At 51.8% G+C, this 20,335-nt stretch overlaps 2 protein-coding genes and 1 long non-coding RNA gene across 8 annotated transcripts in view; 1 reads left to right on the top strand and 2 right to left on the bottom strand.

Annotated features, from left to right (window-relative positions):
• Positions 1-19,330, top strand: part of NFRKB (nuclear factor related to kappaB binding protein) — a 40,199-nt gene extending 20,869 nt beyond the window's left edge. For 2 of the 5 annotated variants that reach the window (XM_031443382.2, XM_031443381.2), the window contains exons 23-26: positions 2,059-2,826; positions 5,653-5,759; positions 6,922-7,057; positions 7,151-8,169. In XM_031443382.2, the coding sequence (XP_031299242.2) occupies positions 2,059-2,826; positions 5,653-5,759; positions 6,922-7,057; positions 7,151-7,276 (1,137 nt within the window). In that variant the 3' untranslated portion in view covers positions 7,277-8,169. Of the gene's footprint in view, positions 1-2,058; positions 2,827-5,652; positions 5,760-6,921; positions 7,058-7,150 lie in introns of all 5 variants that reach the window. The other 3 variants (XM_031443380.2, XM_064482222.1, XM_064482221.1) reach the window with 3 other exon arrangements.
• Positions 4,976-7,197, bottom strand: LOC135319915 (uncharacterized). The gene is made up of 2 exons (XR_010378980.1): positions 7,133-7,197; positions 4,976-5,701 (listed from the first exon to the last, which is right to left on the bottom strand). It is a non-coding gene; the product is annotated as an uncharacterized LOC135319915 (long non-coding RNA).
• Positions 10,802-16,637, bottom strand: TMEM45B (transmembrane protein 45B). 2 transcript variants are annotated; one of them, XM_010986277.3, is made up of 5 exons: positions 16,361-16,541; positions 14,301-14,507; positions 13,315-13,499; positions 12,683-12,828; positions 10,802-11,676 (listed from the first exon to the last, which is right to left on the bottom strand). In XM_010986277.3, the coding sequence occupies exons 1-5, from the start codon at positions 16,539-16,541 to the stop codon at positions 11,565-11,567; spliced, it is 831 nt and encodes a 276-aa protein (XP_010984579.3). In that variant the 3' UTR covers positions 10,802-11,564. The 2 variants fall into 2 exon arrangements, with proteins under 2 accessions (XP_010984579.3, XP_064338293.1); XM_064482223.1 differs by lacking the exon at positions 14,301-14,507 and having other exon boundaries at positions 16,361-16,637.
• Positions 19,331-20,335: the final 1,005 nt, after the last annotated feature.

Below are 20,335 nucleotides of genomic sequence, written 5' to 3'. Positions count from 1 at the left end.
AGGGTGGAGGGGCCAGAGGAGGTCTCTCCGGGGAGATGGCTGGCGAGAGAGATGAGGGAGGCGGGAGCGGGTGCTGAGCTGGGGTGCTCAGGGGTTCTCAGGGCACAGGAGCAGCAGGGAAGGGCCTTGCATCTGGAGCATGTTGCAGAAACAGCAGGAGGGCTGTGTGGCTGAAGCTCGGTGAGCAGGTGTGTTTGTGTGAGAAGGCGAGGTTGCCAGTGGTTAAATGGTGTCAGACTTCCCCTTTTAAACGTGGGAGACTGTGAGCCAGGGTGATGACCTCGCTTACATTAAAGGAACCTTGCCTTTGCGTGGAGTGGAAGCAGGGAGGCCAGGTGGGAGGCATCGCAGCCCTGCAAGTGGGGGTGGCTGCCTCCGCCATGGTCGTGGGAGGTGGAAGCAGGGCTGGGAATAGCCCCACGGCTCTTGGGTGTTGCTGTGGTTTCCTGAGACAGAAGAAAGCACTGAGGTATGGGACCTGTAGGACAGATTGAGACAAAAACACTGAAGCCAGCGCCTGCGTCAGTGTGTGAAGGGGAGATGAGGCTGGAGAATTGCCCACTCAGTGGACGCAGGTAACAAGTGAACTTGCCAGGGTTCAGAGGGCTGTGGCTTTTGGGAATGGATTCAGCAGAGACTATGAGGCGAGAAAGTGGAGACAGTGAGTGTGGGTGATTGTCAGTCTTGCGTTTGAAAAGAGCAGAGAACTGGGGCTGGAGTCGGTGTGGGGTGAGCAAGGGTTCACGGTGTTTCAGGAAGGGAACTGCGTTCTGATGGCAGGGAGTGGCCCGGTAGAGGGGGTGGCTCATGAGATACAGTCCCCCAGGCTGGAAGGGTAGTATGTGTTCCACAAGGAGGTCGGCCTTAGGTGGGAGTCGGCGTGTGACCCTGGAAAGTCTGGCTTGTCACCACCGTGACGTACTCTCAGAGTGGAGGTTGGCGCAGCCATAAATAGGTGTTTTCTTTTTTTTCTCCCTAGGAGAATAGTAAAGGAGTTTTATTAGGGGAGCAGTGCTGTAGACAAGAGCGGGCCACACAGACGAGGGCCAGGTGTTTGGGGTGCTCTGTAAGGTCGGGTCACAAGGTGCCTGATAGGCTTGTGCGCAGGTCTCTGGATGGTTGCAGGTGAGGTAAGAGGTTTAGGGTCCTTGGGGTTTATGACTGATAAGGTGGGCTGAAACAAGCCATCCTGAGCTACTGTGAGATTAGGCATCGTTACCTGGGACTGTTATTTCGTTAGGGCAAACACACGCCGTGAGGAATGTAGTTTATTTGTTGAGGGATCCCAGGCAGACATCTGAGAGCCCAGGAATGGGAGTCGTTGGACTTGGAAGGACACTAGTGGGCCCCGCCTTCCCCCTGACAGATGGGCAGTGGCAGATCTTTGGAGCAGGAGCAAAGGTTTCATCTCCATGTCTGCTTCCTGCTGAGCGGGGGGTGGGGCACTGTCCCTGCCTGTCTTGCCAATCTGCATAAATGGGCATTTTTGAGACAGTGGGGGAAATGCGAATGTATGTTGTACTATTTGTAGGTGATTACTAGGTAATGACAGGTGATTATTTTTTAACTTCGAGTCTTTCTCGAGGTTAGAGACATGTACAGAGGTGCAGTCAGCCCTCTCCTTCCTCCGGTTCTGCGTCCATAGGTTGAACCAACTGCCGATCGAGCCTGCAGGTGCAGAGGGCTGACTGTCCTGCTCCATTTCATGTAAGGGACTGGAGCAGCCGTGGATACCGAGGAACGACCGTATTTCTCAGTGAAATGATACTTCTTGGTTTACTTTAAAGTACTCCAATGCCCTTCCACCCCAGCACTCCGGAGAGTGGGGAAGGGTAGAGAAAACACAGCTGCCACGTGATCGGTTTTGAAGCTGGGTGATGGTACATGGATTTGTTAGACTGTTCTCTACTTTGTGAATGTTTTCCAGAAGTTTTCAGAGTAAAATGTGAGAATGATTTATGGAACACCCATTTCCCACGGTGGAGCTTTCCCCAGTCCTGCTCTGTAGCCCATCCCGCCATGTGGCCCCCTTCATCAGCGCTCTCCCTTCCCCTCCAGGTGGCAATCACTGGGCAGCTTGGCGTGAAGCCCCAGGCGGGCAGCAGCGTGCCACTCACAGCCGCTAACTTCCGTATCCAGGGTAAGGACGTGCTGCGCCTGCCGCCCTCATCCATCACCACGGATGCCAAAGGCCAGACGGTTCTGCGAATCACTCCAGACATGATGGCCACGTTGGCCAAGTCCCAGGTCACCACAGTTAAACTGACCCAGGACCTCTTTGGGACAGGAAGTGGCACTGCGGGCAAAGGCATCTCCGCTACCTTACACGTCACTTCCAATCCCGTCCACGCGGCTGACAGCCCTGCCAAGGCCAGTCCGGCCAGCGTCCCTTCATCCACCCCAACAGGGACCACCGTGGTCAAGGTGACTCCTGACCTCAAGCCAACAGAAGCCTCAGGTTCAGCTTTCCGCTTAATGCCAGCGCTTGGTGTGAGCGTGGCTGACCAGAAGGGGAAAACTACAGTGGCCTCTTCCGAAGCCAAGCCGGCAGCCACCATCCGCATCGTGCAGGGCCTGGGAGTGATGCCTCCCAAAGCGGGCCAGACCATCACGGTTGCGGCCCATGCCAAGCAGGGGTCGTCAGTGGCCAGTGGGTCCGGCACTGTTCATACCTCTGCAGTGTCCTTGCCCAGCGTGAATGCTGCCACGTCCAAGACTGTGGCCGTGGCTTCTGGCTCAGCCAGCTCCCCCATCAGCATTGGGACCGGAGCCCCTGCTGTGCGGCAGGTCCCTGTCAGCACCACCGTGGTCTCCACGTCGCAGGCTGTGAGTAACGGTGGTGGTGAGGAGTAGCCTTTCCTCTCGGGAAGCGTTTGTTAGGGGTGCAGACTAGACGCCCTGTCTGTCACCTCCTTGGACCCAAACAGGCTTATTTATTGTAAGACTTAGTTATTTAATTTTGAAACATGTGTATGAAGGTGTAGTGCAGGCGTACATTCTTAAACAAATACCAAATAGAGCAGAGGTATGTAAACAGGAAACTCCTCTCACTGCCCTCTGATTCCCCTCCGTGAGGCTCGTTACTGGTGGTGGTTTGGCATTTATCCTTCTCCTTTCTCTGAGCATCTTCGTACACGTAGTTAAAAAAAATCCCTGAGAGATCTCAGTCTGTATATTGTTCCATGATTTGCTTTATTTACTTAAAAATGTCTTGGGGGTTGTTCTGGATCCCACACAGACACTGAATGTGTCCTTTTAGTGATACCATGGTGTCATGAACCAGGGCCACAGTGAACGTTCGTGTTGTGCACGCGAGCACGTGTAAGTTTCAGAAATGGAGGCTCCAGAAGGGGCCAGGGAGACCCCCGTGTTCAAAGTCTTGCCGTTCCAGTCGCATTACCACAAAGGCCATCTTACGCTCCCATCAGCCAGTTCCCTGTTTCCCCCGTTTCCTACCCAGGCTGGATATCTTGTATTTTTCAGACTTTATATACCCATCTTACTGCCAAGAAGAGTTTCTCCCCGCCTCCCTGATCTTTGGTGCGGTTGGGCATCCCTGCGTGCAGGGGTTGTTCCAGGCCCTCCAGGGGTGGATAAATCCTCGCCAGTTTTCTTCTGGGGTGTTTGGCCTTGCCATGTTGTCTGAGCTGCCACCAGGTTTCTGTCTTCCGGCTGTTAGTACTTGTACGTTAGAAAATGCTTTCTTCCAGTCTGTCACTGTTTAACCTTGCACACGAAGAGTTCTGCTCTGCAGGTATTTTATCTGATTGAATCTACCAGCATTTTCTTTTATGGCTCCTAGGTTTTGTGTCTTGTGCCTTTTTTACCCCAGGGTTATGAAGATGTCAGCCTTCATTTTCATAAATTATTTTTAGAGTTTTGAAGGAGGTATAATTCATAAATCCATTTAAAGTATATTTTTGTGAACGGCACATGGTAGAGATGGCATTTTGTATTTTTCAAATTATTCCAACATCGTTGACAAGTAAATTTTTTCCCCACTAAGTTGGAACAGCACCTTTATCACAAACCAGATCCCCAGATCAGCAGGTGTGTTCCTGGGTGCACGTGCTTATTCTTTAGCCTCTGGATGGAGGGTGCTGCTCGGCGTGGCAGTGCATACGGGCAGTATAAAACTCAGTTCTACTTTTCCAAGCGAGCTGTATAGTAAAACCTCACTAATTTGGATAAAGTCCAGGATAATGGAGGGAGGAAAATATGCACATTAGTAAAACCAACCCTGAAATACAGTGTGGCTTTAAAGGGAATGTTTGTTAAGTCCTCACATCACAGGAGTGAAATAAGGAAGCAAGGGAACACTGCCTTGGTCCACTTCTGTTTCTCTTGAGCCATCTGACACAGAAATGTGTATCCAGTGGCACCTACCCTGTTCTCCTCAGTATGGATAAATGTAGCCAGAGAGCATTTGATGGGCCAGGAAGTGTTGAATGGAGCTTTTTTCCCCTATCTAGTTGCCTGGCTGGTTGGGTTTGCTCACGAAAGGCCAGCTCCAGCTAGTGGACTGCTGGCCTGAAATGTTTCAAGCGTCTAAGGCATTCTTAACAAGAAGATGCAACCATAAGTAAATCCTGGAGGCACCGTCTCGCCGTGTTTGCTTGCCTGCGGGCTTTTTTCAGTGCTTTTAGGACTACAGGGCGAGTCAGCTGTGGAGCTCGGTGTGGGGCCCTCTGGCTTTCCTCCTGAACACCCGGCTTTTTTTAGAACCGGCTTGCCCGCGGGAAGTGTCGAGTCCTTTTCTGTGCATCTTGTCAGCCACCCCTCTTGAATCTTTTTTTTTTTAAAGCAATAACTTTTTTTTTTTTTTTGGCTGGGAGAGGTAACCTGGTTTATTTATGTTTAGAAGAGGGACTGGGGATTGAACCCAGGACCTTGTGCGTGCTAAGCATGTGCTCTACCACTGAGCTATATACCCTCCCCCTCTTGAATAATTTTTAAAAGTCAGATTTACACAAGATTTTACTGTATATAAATTTTATTATCAACCAAGGGTTAAAAACTAGGCAACCTAAAAGCAAGCTGATGTAGTGACCTAACCCCAGCCGTGCTGAAATCCCAAAGACACCAGGCTTTTCCAGCTCCTTTCGTGTTTCTCCTGGGCCTTCCTGTTAGCTGTGGGGCTGGACTTTTCACTTGGTTGAGTTTGTTATTAGTGTCCCCTGACTAACCTCCCTTATCTCTGGGAGAAACAGAAAGCGCCTGGAGAATGTGCCCTTTGTGGGCACCCCAGGTGAGCCTGCCCGCTGGAGCAGGAGTATGCACCTGCTGTATTAACTCTCGAGTGCCTGTGTCCCCCTGAGTTACTGTGAGCAGGTCCTGTGTGCCATGTCAGGGGCGCAGTCCGACTGTGCTCAGGTGAGCACACACTTCCTTTGCGATTCAGGCCCACGTTTCATCCTGATGCCAGCAGGTACATTTGCGGCTCTGCTTAGGAAAGAGGAGGATGACTCCTCAGTAGTGTCCTTGAGCAGTAAGCACAGGTGTGAGTGAGTCTGCGAGGGCCGCCTGAGCCCCGCAGGGCACGGGGAGCAGAGGGTCGGGCGCTTGCTCCGGGCGCTCACGGCCCTCCGGGTGACGCTGGGTGGCGTTCCTTATCTCTTCTGTCCCGTGAGCCTGGCTGACTTTTCTCCATAGGGGAAGCTCCCAGCGCGGATCACGGTTCCACTCTCTGTCATCAGCCAGCCTGTGAAGGGCAAGAGTGTGGTCACAGCTCCCATCATCAAAGGCAACCTTGGAGCCAAGTGAGTGCTGGAGTGAGGGGTGGGCAGGGCTGCTGGAGGCTCCTGACCACAGGGTGGGGTGGCAGCCGGGTTCCTGGGCTACTCTGTGGTGCTCAGCAGTGTTTCTGGGGCACCTCGCGTTGTCTTAGGTGCTGGGGACATGGCGATTCACAGAGACAAGCGTCTGCTGTCCTCAGGCTTTGACTTTAGAGTAAACGGGGGGAGAGGGAGTGAATGAAGATACTGTCTGGGGTGGTGATACGTGCTGTTGAGGGGAGAAGCCAGGGAGGGGACAGGAGGTACTGGGATGGGCTGGGTGCTGACGTGGCTCTGGTGGCAGATCCCAATGTGGGTGTTAGGGATGTCTGGGCCCTTTGGTTCAGAGGATGAGGGCTTGCTTGGAAGCAGGGGCTTCCTGTGGCTCTGACTTACACGAGGGTGAAGGAGCGATGTCTGCCCGTCTCAGGGCAGCTGCTCGCGGAGGGTCTCTGTTTGGAGTGCACACCCCCCCGGGTGCTGTTCTGTTCTGCTGATCACGGTGTGGATGCAGGGCCCCTACACTTTTTTTAATCCATCAAAGTGACCTTCTTTTTTGACAGTATGGAATTCGACAGTCCTAAACATCAATTTATTTTAATTAATAGGAATGAAACCTGGGATGAAGTCCATTTAACTTCTCACAGCCAGGACAGAAAGCAGGTGTACACACACAAATCCTAAAATGCAATGATCTGTCCTTGTTTAGAACAGTGTTTCTGCCGGAGCAAGGCTGATGTGTTGTGTTGAAGTGAAATGCTCCCTGAAATAGCTCTAGCTGGGAGCCCCCCCATTTCCCTACACGGTGCCCGCCAAGGGGGTCCACAGACCTGCAGAAATGGTCCCCCCGCCCCCGCCGTCGTTCAGTTCTCCTGTGGTGCTGATGAGAAGACTAGGCCCTATCGCGGGGACCACCCGACGCTGGGCCATTTTATCCATGGCACTGGGGGCCTTGCTTCTTCTCTGACCCGGGAAACACAGGAGCTAGGAGAAAGGTGGCCTCACCGGCTCATCCCCATTTCAGTCCAGAAGGCTGGGGTTTTCCCTGGGCACCAGACTCCCTATTTTCCCCCAGCCTTGGGCATGGGCTGGGCCAGGAGGACACCAGCCCCGTCGCAGGCCTCACTCAGGCTTCCCCTCCCTCCAGCCTCAGCGGGCTGGGCCGCAACATCATCCTCACCACGATGCCGGCGGGGACGAAGCTCATCGCCGGCAACAAGCCCGTGAGCTTCCTCACTGCGCAGCAGCTGCAGCAGCTCCAGCAGCAAGGGCAGGCCACGCAGGTAAGGCCTGGCTGCCCTGTGTCGGCCGCTCTCTGCTGCTGTCCTCCACTCATGAGCCCTTCGCAGCCTACTGACCGGACTCTCTGCAAACAGGTGCGCATCCAGACGGTCCCTGCGTCCCACCTCCAGCCAGGAACGGCTTCTGGTTCCTCCAAAGCAGTCTCCACCGTCGTCGTGACCACAGCTCCGTCTCCGAAACAGGCACCTGATCAGCAGTGATTCTGAGCGAGGAAGGCGGCCACCGTGGACGCCACGCCCGGTCGGCCTCTCGGGCCGGGAGGCGGGAGCGGGCGGCCGCAGTGTCCCCTGAGCGTGTCCGTCTGAGGCAGGCCCGCGGTGGGGCGGGGCGGCGCGAGGGTTGCCGGGGTCCCGCGCGGTCTGTTCTGTCTGGCCCAGGAGGGGCTTCTCCGTGGGGCTGCGTGAGCTCGTGGTGGTCACAAAGCCGGGCACTCTGCTGGGAGCTCGGCGCCAAGGCAGGCGGAAGGGCGCGAGGAGTGTGGGCGGCGGATGAGTCCCGCCCTGTGCTGGGCTTGTGCCTCTCAGCGTCTGCTCTTCCCTGTGACTGGTGTCTGGGTAGGAGTTTTGTGTCTGGATGTTTTCATGTAACTTATTTTTTACAGACCCTGTTGTACATGTTTATTGAGTAGAAACTTGGGCTTCAGCTTGGCACCCCGACCCCACCCCAACCGATTACTTACTCTTTTGACCAGAATGAGAGAAGATCAAGGTGCTTAGTAAGTTGGTGGCTGACTTGATGACTCACGGTAACTGGGGGCAGGAAGAGGGGAAAGGAACGAAGGACGTGGACGGCGTGTGTCCCTGAAGCGCAATGAGTTGGCGCGATCTTACAGGCAAGGTGTCAGGATCTTGATGGTGGTCGGGACCTGCGCCTGCTGGCTCTGCCCTCGTCAGGCCCGCTCACGCGCAGGTCCAGGGCCAGTGGACAGAGTGGGCGGAAGCCCGCAGGGACTGCTCACAGGGAGGCTGCAGCACAAGCTTCGCTGCGGTTTGGAGACAATACGTTTTGCTTTGTTCCAGAGCTAAAGTCAACAAACCGTTCCCCTGGGGCTGGCTACCTGCTTTTTTTGTAAATAAAGTTTTATTGGAACACAGCCCATGCCCATTCATTTATGAGTATCTATGGCTGCTTTCGGTTAGAGGGCAGACCTGAGTAGTTGTCATAGAGACTGTGGCCTCAAGCCTGAAATTTTTCTTCTGTGACTGTTAAGTGACACTCTGCTCCAGAGTGGAGGCGGCAGGAGAGGAGTGGTGTGGCCACGAGGTAGACCTGGCCACGCAGGAGGCAGGTGTGGGGGTACAGTTACGTGATCCCGGCTCCTCCACACTTCTCAGGCTCCATCAAGCTATAGGCAGAGCTCAGAACGGTATTTTAAAATGTAATTAAAAGCACTGATTGTCAGTAATAATCAACACCTCTTTTGTGTTGGAGCAGGTGTTGGATGGTAAAGCTTTTCTGCAGTGACACGGCTTTCCTGCTCTCCTGAAAGTGTCCAGATTAAAAACGTGTTTCTAAGCCATGGAAACTTAGCGATGACCTTTAATGGGGTCTGGCTGAAAAAGTGGAGCTAGAGGGTGAAGAATTAGAATGGCCTTGTTTAGAGGAGGGGAATCCTGGGTGGAAGGTGAGCGATTAGGCAAGTTGCAGACGTGCGGACAAGGTTAGAGTGGCCTGTTGGATACGCAGTGGTCTTACTGAAGTTTGATTCTTACAGCAGTTCTGTGAAATGGACATTATCCTCCCTGTTTTAACTGGGAAGGTGCGGGTCTGAGCTGAAGTTAAAGGGAACCAAGGTGTAAGTGCAGTCTTCTGGTTGTAAGTCAGGTGACCTGCTGCTACCTTCCAGTGGGAAGGATGGCTGTGGTGCGTCCTGGTGACATGGGACTGTCCAGAGCTGGGGGTGGTGAGGCTGGCTTACAGAGAGCAGAGGTGAATTGGCTGAGGTCGGATGGAGCTTTTGATGGGTAGTCGAGGTGGGTAAGATTGGTGGTGGGGAGAGGAGGAGAGTGCAGGGATGGAAGGAGGCTTGTCTTCCGCCTGAGGAGAGGGGCGGTGTCTGTGTTTTATGATAACTGGGGTGTTTGCATGGCGTTATTTCCTAGAGCCACAGTTCACGTGACAGTTCTGTGTGACGGTTTCCAAATGAGAAAAAGGTAGAAATTTGAGGGATCCTGTCTCTGGTATTTACTGCTGGTTAAAACAAACCCCTTCTGAATTTACTTAACAAATGATTGCATAATTTGTTCAGCCTCAACCCTACCCCACACGTTTATTTGCTAAAGTCACCTGATTACCTGTCTCCTTGGTGCCCGCAGACATTTATTTACATCCTAGCAGACAGGTATGTTTCAGGACGCCAGTGTAGGATTGACGCCCAGGTAAGTGTGATCTGGTACTTCGTGCCCAGCCTGCCATTGGGTACCATGCAACAGGGCCCCCCCCGTTGGAGCTGCTCAAATGATGTCACCGGCATTTGCATCAGTCATGGTGCCTTGGACGCAGACCTCAGGGTGCTTGTAGAGATGTGGTAGCTATCATGGGTGTTTTGAGGGAACAAGTCCAGAAGAACTTGGCTGAGAGGCTCGCAGGCTGGTAAGATTGCACAGACCGTGCTTCTGACGCTAGGTTTGGTGAGTGGCATTATGATGTGTTTGTGCTTTACTGCTGCAGCTGAGAATGTTTATATGGGCTGATCACTTCCATGAAGGTGTCTCAGACCCTGGCATGGGAGGAGCAGCAAAACAGATTTTAATCCTTTGTATCTGATCTTCACACCTCAGTGCCCCACTCTGGAGAGCATGCTACATTTCCTTAAAGTTTCCCCCACCCCCACTTTTCAAGTTTAAAATGGAGACCTTGCTGTGAGAGTGAAACTGGGAATAGCTTCCTTCTTCCCACCTCTGGTCTTAAGGAAAGAGCATGTTTTATACCAGGTGCCAACAATAGATTCTCCAGAACTTGCTGAGTGAAGGCTTGGGTCCCACTCAGCAGGCAAAGCAAAGTGGGTCCTGAAAGGGGACCCCCAGGCTCTCCTCATAATTCAGTCAGTGTTTTAACCCCTGAGATGTGCCTTCAGCTCTGGGGTGGTGGCGGTCCGTGGGAGGTTGCCTTTCTTGCAAGTACAGCATTTCTTCTTCCCAAGAGCATGAGTGTTTCGCACAGATGGTCTGTGCCGCACTGGGTTGGGTGGCGGAGGGAGTGGCGAGAGGAGCTGGCTTTGAGTCCTCCCAAGGACTGGCTTGAGGGCTGAGCCGGTTCTCCGAAGTGCCTGGCGTACCTGCAGTGCAGGTGGTCGTGAGAATCACACGAGCTTCAGCGCGTTTCGGAGTCTGAGAGGTGCTGTGCGGGTGAGCGGCACTGCCGGTCCAGATGCCCTCTCCGCTGTGTCCCGACCCACCCCTGCCGGTTTCCAGGACTTGAACTCTCCGGGTTCCTTTGTGCTCTTGTTGTCTCCGTGCGTGCGGGCTTCTGGGCCTGGGGTGTGCTTTTCCTGTAGGGCAGACTCCCCGTTTCTCCCTGCTCATCTCCCACGGCCGTTGTCCTTACGCCTGAGGGCACCAGTCACCCTGCCCGAGGCTGCTTGTACCTCTCCCTTTAGACCGAATCCTTGCTGGACACGTATTTCGTTAATCCGTACGACCATTTCAGTACTGGTACAAAGCAGATGTTTAATAAATATTTGTTGAAAGAAGTTTAAAAAAGAAAGAACAGATCCAGAACCAAGATTCGAGTATCAAGACTTTGTATTACTCATTCAAGATTCACGTCCTTCACAGGGTTCTTATCCTTTGCTTTCAGCTAAATTCAGGGCGTTCCATAACGTGACGCTTTTCTCTCTACCTCATTACAGGGATTTCCTCTTAGGAAATCCTATTAGGGTACTTCTGAGGAGTCAGACCATCTGAGTTCCAGCTCTCAGCTGGGCCACTAACTAGCTTCCTGATTAAAAAAAATCACCTTTGGCCCAAGTTTGTTATTTATTGGCAGTGAGTGGTACTGCACGACTGGAATGTTACGATTATTTTGAAGATGTTTAACAAGTAATATTTAAAACACCAAAGCGTATGAATTATTTTACTTCAAAAAATACATACTGGAATTAAATGTCTAAAATAAACTCTGTCAGTCATTTACTTTCTGAAAGTACTTGATTTCTGGAGAGGAAAAGGGCTAAATTATTAAAAGCAGTAAGTTCTGCTGGATTCATACCCTGAAATCATCCAGAAGGTCACTTCCTGTTCAGAAACTTTCAGGGTCCGATTTCTCTTCACACTGAGATGCAGTTAAAGGCTTGCTTCAGTTTTCTTTACAAAGGATACCACACCAACCAGATTTTAGTCGGTTAGATGAGGAGGTGCAAATATACAGACCCAGAGAGGACCACAGTGAGGACTGAAGTGGAGGAGGTGAGCCACACGGTTGACCGCCAGCTGAGGGCGTGCAGGGGACACATCCATCCTCCACTGGCCGATGGGTGACCGGCCACCTCTAGTCCTCATCCGAGCCACCCAGGAGGGCTGTCTGGTAGGTGTGATCTGACTTCAGCTTCTGAATCCCAATGATTTCTCTTTCTCCGTGTCTCTTGACTCGTGTCAGAAAGCTGTAACAGAAACAGTGAGAGCAACTGAGGGTAGCCCCCAGGTCCCCACATTCCCTCGGCTGAGGATGCGGGGGCCTCTGCTGGTGCTTAAAGCATTCTCTCTCTCTGTTTATCAAATACTGTGATTACTTGTCCTGACTTCCCAGACAGTATTCTTTGGTGGATAAAAGAACTCATGATCGGTATTATTTAATGGTTAGTGTCGTAACTGAGATTAAGCTCAGGTCTCTTGTCCGCGGTTTGTTTCACAGACCAGGCAGTGGACCAAAAGGAAACCATGAGCTCGCTTCCCTTCTGTTTGGTCCCCGTGGAACTCCTTCTGGGTGAAGTGTCTGCCTTGAGTAGGGAAGTCAGGGACTAGGAGGGAGCAGGGGGCGGCTCTGATGACACAGAGCTCAGCGAACCAGGGCTGAGAGCCTGGAACGCGGTTGCAGTCTCGAGCTCTGCGTTTGCTCCCTGGGCCACCCTGATCCCATGCTTCAGTCTTTCCAAGCCTTGTTTTCCCCATCTCTACACATCACGTGCACGCTTCATCAGGTGAGCGTCACGTGGGGTAATTTAATACGCATCACGTGCTGACCGCATCGCGGGGACACGGTCGGTGCCTGGGAATCACTGTTTGCTCTGGTAAGCCCTGGGAACGCTCGGAGAGTGCTTGCTGCCCCGGCGTTTATCTGCTGACCGCATGTCTGTGAGAAGTCAGGCAAACCAAGAAATGGTGGGATGGGCTCGGAATGAACCAGGGACAGCAGGCACTGCGATCCAGGACCAATGCCTATTCAGAGTTTCTCCCATCACACCGCTGTGACCAGACAGGCCCTTTAACTTCTCAAGCCCTGGCACCCTTGTTTGCAGGCGTAGAGTACCTTGCACAGGACTTGGCGCTCACTGAGAGGTGGAAGTTAGCACTGCTTGGTTGTGAAAGGCAGGTCAGTGGAGGTAACAGTGATGCAGTGCAGTGCATTTCAGGGCAGGGGGCTGGTTAGGAGGATGACCTTGGACGTACCAGTGAACAAGTGAGTAGCTGATGGCCACTGTGCAGAGGGCGGCCAGGTAGTGCCAGCTGAAGCACATGGTGATGAACATGATGTTGTTGTGGTCACTCTGGTCCCATTCGGGTCCTCCGAAAGGCGGAAACAGCACGAACCCGATCTGGTGGGTGATGCAGAGCAGCCGCCTTGTCATCCGTGGGGGCCAAGACACCCCTGGCCCCCTGTGGCTGCCCGAGTTGTCAGCAGCTCCCCACCACCTCACCCCCATACCCTGTTAGTATCAGAAGGCCTCTTTGCACAGGAAATGTTTCTAAGTTAATCCCGAGTTTAGTGTAGCCTTACTTAAAACAGTATCAGAGCCCTTGTCTATTGTGAAGTTTAGCAAGTGGAGCCTGTAAGTGGCGTCAGTCCCTCCCCTGGGGAGAGCAGACGGGGCGGTCCCCTGCCTGCTGGCGGCGCGTGCTCCGGAGGCACAGCGCCAGCAGCAGGATGTTAATGGGAGAAGCCATGCAGGTCAGGGGTGGGCACAGGCAGGGCAGCGGCTTCTGACCCCTCCGCATGGCACCTAGTGCTGCGTCTCCTGGACACGCTCGGTGAGGCTGTTTCATCCATGTACAGGGTGAGAGGCATGGTTGGGGGTAATTACCTGCCAGAACCAGGTGCCCTGAAGGATAGCGAGGCTGGTTCGGAAGAGTTCCAGCACAATGTTGTCCCGAAGGATCACTTCCAAGGCGATGCTGAGAGCCCCTCCAAATACTGCGTACAGCAGGAGGGAGTGGATGTGCTGGTCCAGCGGCGGCCGGTTGTGGACGTGGTAGTAGAAGAGAAAGCCTGCAGCGCAAGGACGGCCGTCAGCCCCCATTTCCACCCAGAGGACTCATCCCTGCTTTAGCCTCGTTAGGACACGTCTGTCTCCAAGTTAGATTTTCCACCCCTAAGGAATCACTTTATGTAACGCTGGAGCAGCAGACTGATGCAGTTAAATCATTGCATGAGCGTGTGCCTCGTGTGAGAGCAGGTGTGAGCAGCGAAGGATGCGTCTTATATCTCTTTACAGAATCCGTGGCAGGTTCTGTGGGATGGGCTGGTGAGACACGTTGCTGATGTGTGACAGTTTTCGTGTGTGTGTACTTTCAGTTTAGTCTTATCCTCATTTCAACCTTTTTTCACCGCTTCCTGAGGTACAGATGTAAATAAGGTGGTTGGAGTACAGAATGCTCCTTTTAACCTAGCTAACATGAGTTACACTGGGAGGTCTGTCCTAGCTGCCGGGCGGGCTTCCTGGGACATGTGACGGAGTCCAGACAGTCATACCCAGGGTGTGGTGGGGGCAGTCTCTCCCTTAACCAGGTGGGCACCCCCAGTCTCCTGTGAGGGGCGAGGCGTTTGTGCGCTGTCAGCCGGAGCTCGGGCTAAAAGCCTCGTGCTTTCATGTGCTGCTTTAGGGGATGTGTCGTCTGAACCATCCACAGCATAGGACCGGGTCCTGTGCAGGTTTCTGATGCTCAAGGATTGGGGTTTTCTGGGGAAGGTTATTAAATTAGTGGTATTTCTGGTGGTTTGTCCTCCGATCCCTCTCAGCACAGCTTGGCAGTCTCCGTTTCCATTTCTCCATCCAGACCACCCAGTTACCTTCATTGAACACCGCCACAGCCATGACCAGCCTGTCCAGCCCCACGGGGGTGTGGGCGCTGAGGTAGGTGAGCATGTCCGCGACTCCCGAGGCAGCGAAGAACAGGTACATGGTGCTGTGCTGCCAGTTCATCAGCTTCACCCAGTGGCTCTCCTGGGACAGGTGGAGGTGGGGCCCGTCTGGAACAAACTGCTCTGCCAGGACCCCTGCAGGGAGACGGGGGTGCAGGTTGGGGGAAGAGCAGCTCCAGGACAAGCAGCCAAGTACCCCAAGTCATGCGTGGGGGGCTGCGGTTCCGGGGACCTGCTTTGCTGCCTCAGATGCAGCCATTTCGGTGTAAAATAAGTGTTTGCTGGGGAACCCGTAGGGCCGTGTTGTCTTTGTTGTGGTTCCTTTAGGGGAGAAGCGGGGGTAGGAGCAGCGATAGAAACGCAGCCACTTGGGTCCCCGGGATGTTTGTCCAGCAGCTGAGATGACGGAAGGACACTGTCACTTAAGTGAGAGTTTGGGTGATACGTCCACCTGTGGGTTCCCCCGCCAAGTGAGCCCTGAAAGATCTGGAAGGAAGCAACTCGGTTTAAAATGAAAGGACCCCAGTGAGACACACTGGTGGTGGACAGACCCTTGCTCCCAGGTGTGTTCGCTTCCTACGAGCTTGGAGGTGGGGGTCCTTCCCACTGCGCCGGGTCTCCCAGACGCCGGGAGAACAGGGCTGTTACCCTGGTGTTTCTGGCCTCACTGAAGCTCAGGACACAGGCGCAGCAGAGCCACGGGGCCTTGCTCACTTCTTACTCCTTCTACCTTCATCACCTCTTTTGGAAGCAGGAGACTGGCCTTTCATCAGGTGCCTAAAGTGTTCTTGGAGCCTAGAATAAATTCTCTGTGATGACACTCTGGACCCTATTTCCCAAACCGGTCTCTTCCTGAATTCACGTGTCAAGGCTGTACGTGTTGGTGGAGATGTCCCAGTGACAGGCAAGCAGGAGCCGTCCGAGAGCGGGGACTGCCTGGCTCCCCGGCTGCATCCCCGACACTGAGACGGCGAGCTCCAGGCACGCAGTAGGAGCCCAGGAGATAATTGTTGGATGAGTAGTATTTCCACCCGGCAGAGAGGTCTAATACTATTTTCCTAGCTTTATTGAGGCCAGCCCAGTGCTGTCCTTACCATGTAAGTCACTTGGGCCCTATCACGTCTCAGCTTCAGAGAGAGAACCGGGTGCCCGGTGAATGGGAAGGTGCAGTGGACTCTGCTCACTCCAAGAGGAGCCACTGCCCTTGCTTTAGTTCCTCAGTGGGACTGTGGGCCACAGGGGACAGGTGGCCAGATGCCACCGCAGGCTGAGATCCCTCACTGCCCGCGTGATGGGCTGCTGGCACTGCTTGTTCCCTGAGGGCCACCAGTGGGGTGGAGAGGCCGACTGGTGACAGTGGAAGGGGGTGGGCTTTGTTGGAATGGGGCTCAGCGAAGGAGAAACCCTTGGACTGACCCTCTGCTCAGTGGCCTTTTTCACCCTCACACCGCCTCTTGCCAGCCTCCAGCATGAATTCCCCATCTCTGAGTGCCTGCGTGTGGGTGTGGGGGACGTGCTGTGAGGGGGTGTTAACTACGACTGCAATTCTGGTGGAGGGACAACTGGGGGGAGAAAGGTGTTTTTCCTAAAACTAAGCTCCATTTAGTACTTACAATTCGTGCATGAGTTTAAGCTGATTTGTTCTCTTTTTTTTTTCTATTTTTGTTTTATCTTTTTCATAAAGTATGTCTTCTGTTTATACAACTTATGTCATGTTCCTACAAATTATACCTACATCCTTCTGTGGTAAAGGATGCAGTTTATTTGGTAGTTTCTCACAGTGTACTGTGATGTCGGGTGCTAGTAACTGTCATTGGTACACAGCTCGGTACACAGTAGATGCTGTGATAAAATACTTAGTACTTAACTGAACATCCATGTTCTATTATTCCTGCCAGTGGGGACATCCATTTCACAGGGTCCAGAAAATGAATTACAGGCTCTGGGTATGACAGGGAGATGCCCTGGGCCAGATCAACCATCCTTACCAATGACCGAAAATAAAGTTCTGATTGCAGCTTCAGTGATCTCCAGACGCTGATAGTAATGAGTCAGTTGGCTGCTTTTCCCCTTTCGGTGAAAGTACTTCAGCGGGTACTTCACTGACCACCACAGTCCAACTATCAAGAAGAAGCTCCCCGGGAGAGCGTGGCCCTTGAAGTTTGCCATCACGGTCCAAGGACACCTAAACAATAAGGAGACAATTGTTAGGTGGCTGAATGGAGGAAAAAACATGTGGATATTTCGGCAGGAAACACAATACATGACTGACAATTCCAAGTTGTAAGTCGTATTAAGAAGGAGTTCCTCATTCTCATTGAATAAGCCTGTGTTACGTCTTTGGAATCTTGTCTGCTAAGTGAGTTACAAGCCCAAGAACCACTGGCCCCGAAGCCTTAAAATCGTGGGTAAAATAGATGAGAAAAGGAGGATGGGTGAATATTTCATGATCTTAGGGTGGAAAGCCTTCCTAAACGTAAGGAGGGAACTAGAAAGGAAAAACCGTCACCTGTATGAGCATTTTACATATCAAACACGTCAGAAGGCGAACAGTTTGGGGAAAACGTTTGCAGTAGCTGTGATGAGCGGATAGTCCATTGAAGAGCCTTTACAAATGAGTAAGAAAATGACCACAGAAGAATGGGCGAAGCATGAGCCGTGCAATTCACAAAATAACAAACTGATGATAAACTTCACTTTAAAGATACGCAAATGAAAGCACTACTGTATTTCATCTAATCTGAAGAATTAAGAGTTTTGGTGCCGCCCTCTAAGTGTAAATGAACACGGTCATTCAAACTTGGTAAAATGAGAGCCTGCCGTTCAGCCCGAGGTGCGTGCGGAGAGGGGAGCCTCAGCCCTTCCGTGACTCACTCCTCTGGTTTTCCCTGTTAAATTCCCAGTTGGTCTGCTGCTCACCCAGCTGGTCCTGTGACCTCAGGCTCACAAACAGGGCGTGTCCTTGCTCAGTCCTGAGTGCTCGGTCCATGCTAGTCCGGAAAGCCAAGGATTTCCAACTCCCCATCACCGCCCTGAACTGTGTCTGTTTCCTGGGAGCAGAGCAAGTGCCACCTTACATAAAAGTCATTGACTGAGTGAGGGGGACCCTGTTAGGGTGCTGCTGAAAAGGTCGTGGTTTCCCACCATTCTTACCTGAAGTTCTGATAGTTTCTCAAGAATAAATGCTTCTGTTGAGGATTTAGTGGAACTACTCTGTAATATCACTGCCTTGGTCCCCTTTTATGTGGCAGGTGACCTGCAGGGCTTTGAACTGACACTCCCTCCTGTGAGCGTGCCCTGGACACGGCTGCAGAGTCCCAGGTGAATGTGATAAACAGTCTCCACGTCCCAGGCCTTCCCCCCTTGGATAAGACCCCTGCAAAGCTTACCAAAACCCTGCTCTTTCTGGTTTGAATTGCCCAATCTGGCTTACCCGGGAACCCTAAAGCACTCCATCTGTGGACCCTGATAAAGGCTTGAATACCCGGTCCTGCCTGTTTCTCTGCTGGCACCCTGCCTTGACCTCCCCGCGTGGCCCTCGAGGCATGCTCTGTACTTCTCCAGGACCTGTAAGTAGTGAACTCAGTTTCAGCTCTCTTGTGGGCTTTGGTTGAACTGAGGCTCACCATCCAGCACCCAGCATTCCAAGATACTATTTTATAAGTGTTAGTTTAACAGTCACCACAGCTTCCCAACTTGTTGACCTTTGGTCAGTTTCCAGTTTCCTGAAGTGGTTGGTTTGGATAATGTTGCCTGGTTTTACACTTATTTAGGAGGCGGGGTATGTATGTGCTTTGTTTCTTTACAGAAGGAACTGCATCTCTTCATGCTGTCATAACTGGAAGAACCTCTTCTCTCTCTTTTTTTTTTTAACCCTCTACTGATCAACGTTTAACGAATCTCCAGTTTCGTTTAATGTTTAACACAGGTCCCTTTCTAAAGATCAAGCCTGTTACACGCCTTTGTTTTCCTGGCCAGAAGTGCGGGAAAACCAGCTCTGCAAACCCTCCCTGCCCCTCCCCATTTTTCTGAGAGGCAGAACCCAAACAGAGGCAGAGTCCCTTGTCTGCTTCTGTGGCGTCCACACCATTTGTCAAGCCTCACCCTTCCCTTTCACCTGGTTTAAAGTTCACACCAGTGGATACCAGGGCCTGCAGTACATTTGGAGAAGCTACTACTGCAAGGTTGAGTACCTTGATTTGATGGAGGAGAGGAGCAAGGAGGTAGATCTCTTCCATTAACAAATTAATAGATTAGCTTATTAGGTTAGCTACATTATAGAGCATGTAAAGAGGATGAGTCCAGTTTTAATGAGAAGGAAGGCAGTAACTTAAACAGGATGATAAAAATTTAGACCTTTAATAATTTGGATAGCGCCATTCAAATAGAAAGGAAAAAGCAAATGTTTAAGGGATGAGCTCCCTTGAATACACAGAAAGGTGTAGCCTTTATGCTATAAAATATTTCAATCTAAGGAAAACCCACAGGTAGGAAAACATTAGAAAGTGCTTCCACAAAGACAAATTCCCTCATTATTAATACTTTTACTCTTTTGATATCACATGAGATAGGATGGGAGTGTGAAGGGATGGTTAATCGTTTTGAGAGGTAGTAACTTTGAGTTAAAGCTAGAAACCAGGAAGGCTAGAGGTCTGGGCTACTTTTCATTTCATATCTAGAAAGATCACTGGGAAAGGAACGTCGTTTGAGTAAGGTTTCGCCTGCTTTCCTTTTACTCCTGGTTTTAAGCCATTTCCCCCAATCTACATTCCCTCTTTTTCATTTAAGGTATTCAAGGTGGAAGACAGGTGTCAAGAAGAGAAGAAGGCCGAGTGGGGAGCGAGGGAAGGACGTACCTGGGAGCGGTGGGGAGAAGTGCAGAGGAGAGGAGAAGCGCAGTTAATGCCATTTGCCGGTGGTTTCAAATAAAACTTGCCCTGATGGCTTTTCTCAGTAAATCTGACGTTTCCCCTATTTCAGACAGGGTGAGTAGGAGTAGTGAAGGAACGGGTGTGTGTGGACGGGCAAGAGGATCAGAAAAAGAAGCAAGAAAAGTGAATTTTGTTTTCTTCCTCAAGTGCTTAGGGTTTACAACCTCCAAGACGAGCAGAACCGAGGCCTTGGCATTCACAGCAGGGGAAGGATTAAAACCAGTTTTCCTGAATTTGTGACGACAGGATACAAATACATAGACTACCAGCTGTCACAGCCTGGGCCTCTGCTTAGCTCCATTTGCGCCTTTTATGCTTCCTGTGTTCACCACGGGGTTGCCTTCACCATGGAGTGTTGTGGAACCGTTAACAGAAATGAACTAGCGCTGTTACAACCCGCTGTTCTGTAAGGTTTTCCACGAGGTGGTGTTGGGGGAGACAGGCAAGATGGAAAAGACTACTTGTAATACGACCTCATTTTGTGCAGCAGTGATAACGTCCCTTAATGCTGCTCATTTCTGGCTCTGTCTTCTAGACATGGTATGGTTGCACTTTTTGGTCCCCTGGTAGTTGGACGGCATCTTGTGAGTCTTGAGTAGAGGTGACGTGTTACTTCTGGGCTGAGACACGTAATTGCCAGTTCAAGACCCCAGAACACGAGCCTCTCCCTCATCACTATCCGTATTCATCACGGTAGTTTCTCTGACAGCCTAGATCCCAGAGTGGGGAGACATGGAGCCGAGCCCCAAACCCACCACGGTGAACACATGGCATGAGAAGTCAACAGGATGTGCCACTCAGCTTTGTGGGCTGTTTTTTATCAGCATAACCTAACCGGTTCTGAATCAAACAGCTATATACCAGGTTAACACGTTACAAGTGGGACACAGGCTTTTGTAGGTTTTTTTTTTTTTTTTAAGTATTGAAAAGTGATTAAATCCAAGGAAGAAGTAGTTGTGGTACCATAGGAACAGCAGAAATTGTACCCAAAATGTGCCGAGGGCAGTTTTGGCAAATTCTCTCTGGAGCTGC

Source organism: Camelus dromedarius, chromosome 34, assembly GCF_036321535.1.
Source record: "Camelus dromedarius isolate mCamDro1 chromosome 34, mCamDro1.pat, whole genome shotgun sequence".
NCBI classification, from domain to species: Eukaryota; Metazoa; Chordata; class Mammalia; order Artiodactyla; family Camelidae; genus Camelus; species Camelus dromedarius.
This window is presented reverse-complemented; position numbering and strand designations above follow the sequence as displayed.

What these genes read in the sequence shown, in the direction of transcription:
- TMEM45B (XM_010986277.3), bottom strand. Translation starts at nt 16,541, where the DNA reads ATGGCAAACTTCAAGGGCCACGCTCTCCCGGGGAGCTTCTTCTTGATA. An exon ending in AACTTTATTTTCGGTCATTG is followed by an intron (nt 14,508 to 16,360) that starts GTAAGGATGGTT and finishes GTCTCCCTGCAG; the next exon opens with GGGTCCTGGCAGAGCAGTTT. An exon ending in AGGGCACCTGGTTCTGGCAG is followed by an intron (nt 12,829 to 13,314) that starts GTAATTACCCCC and finishes ATCACCCACCAG; the next exon opens with ATCGGGTTCGTGCTGTTTCC.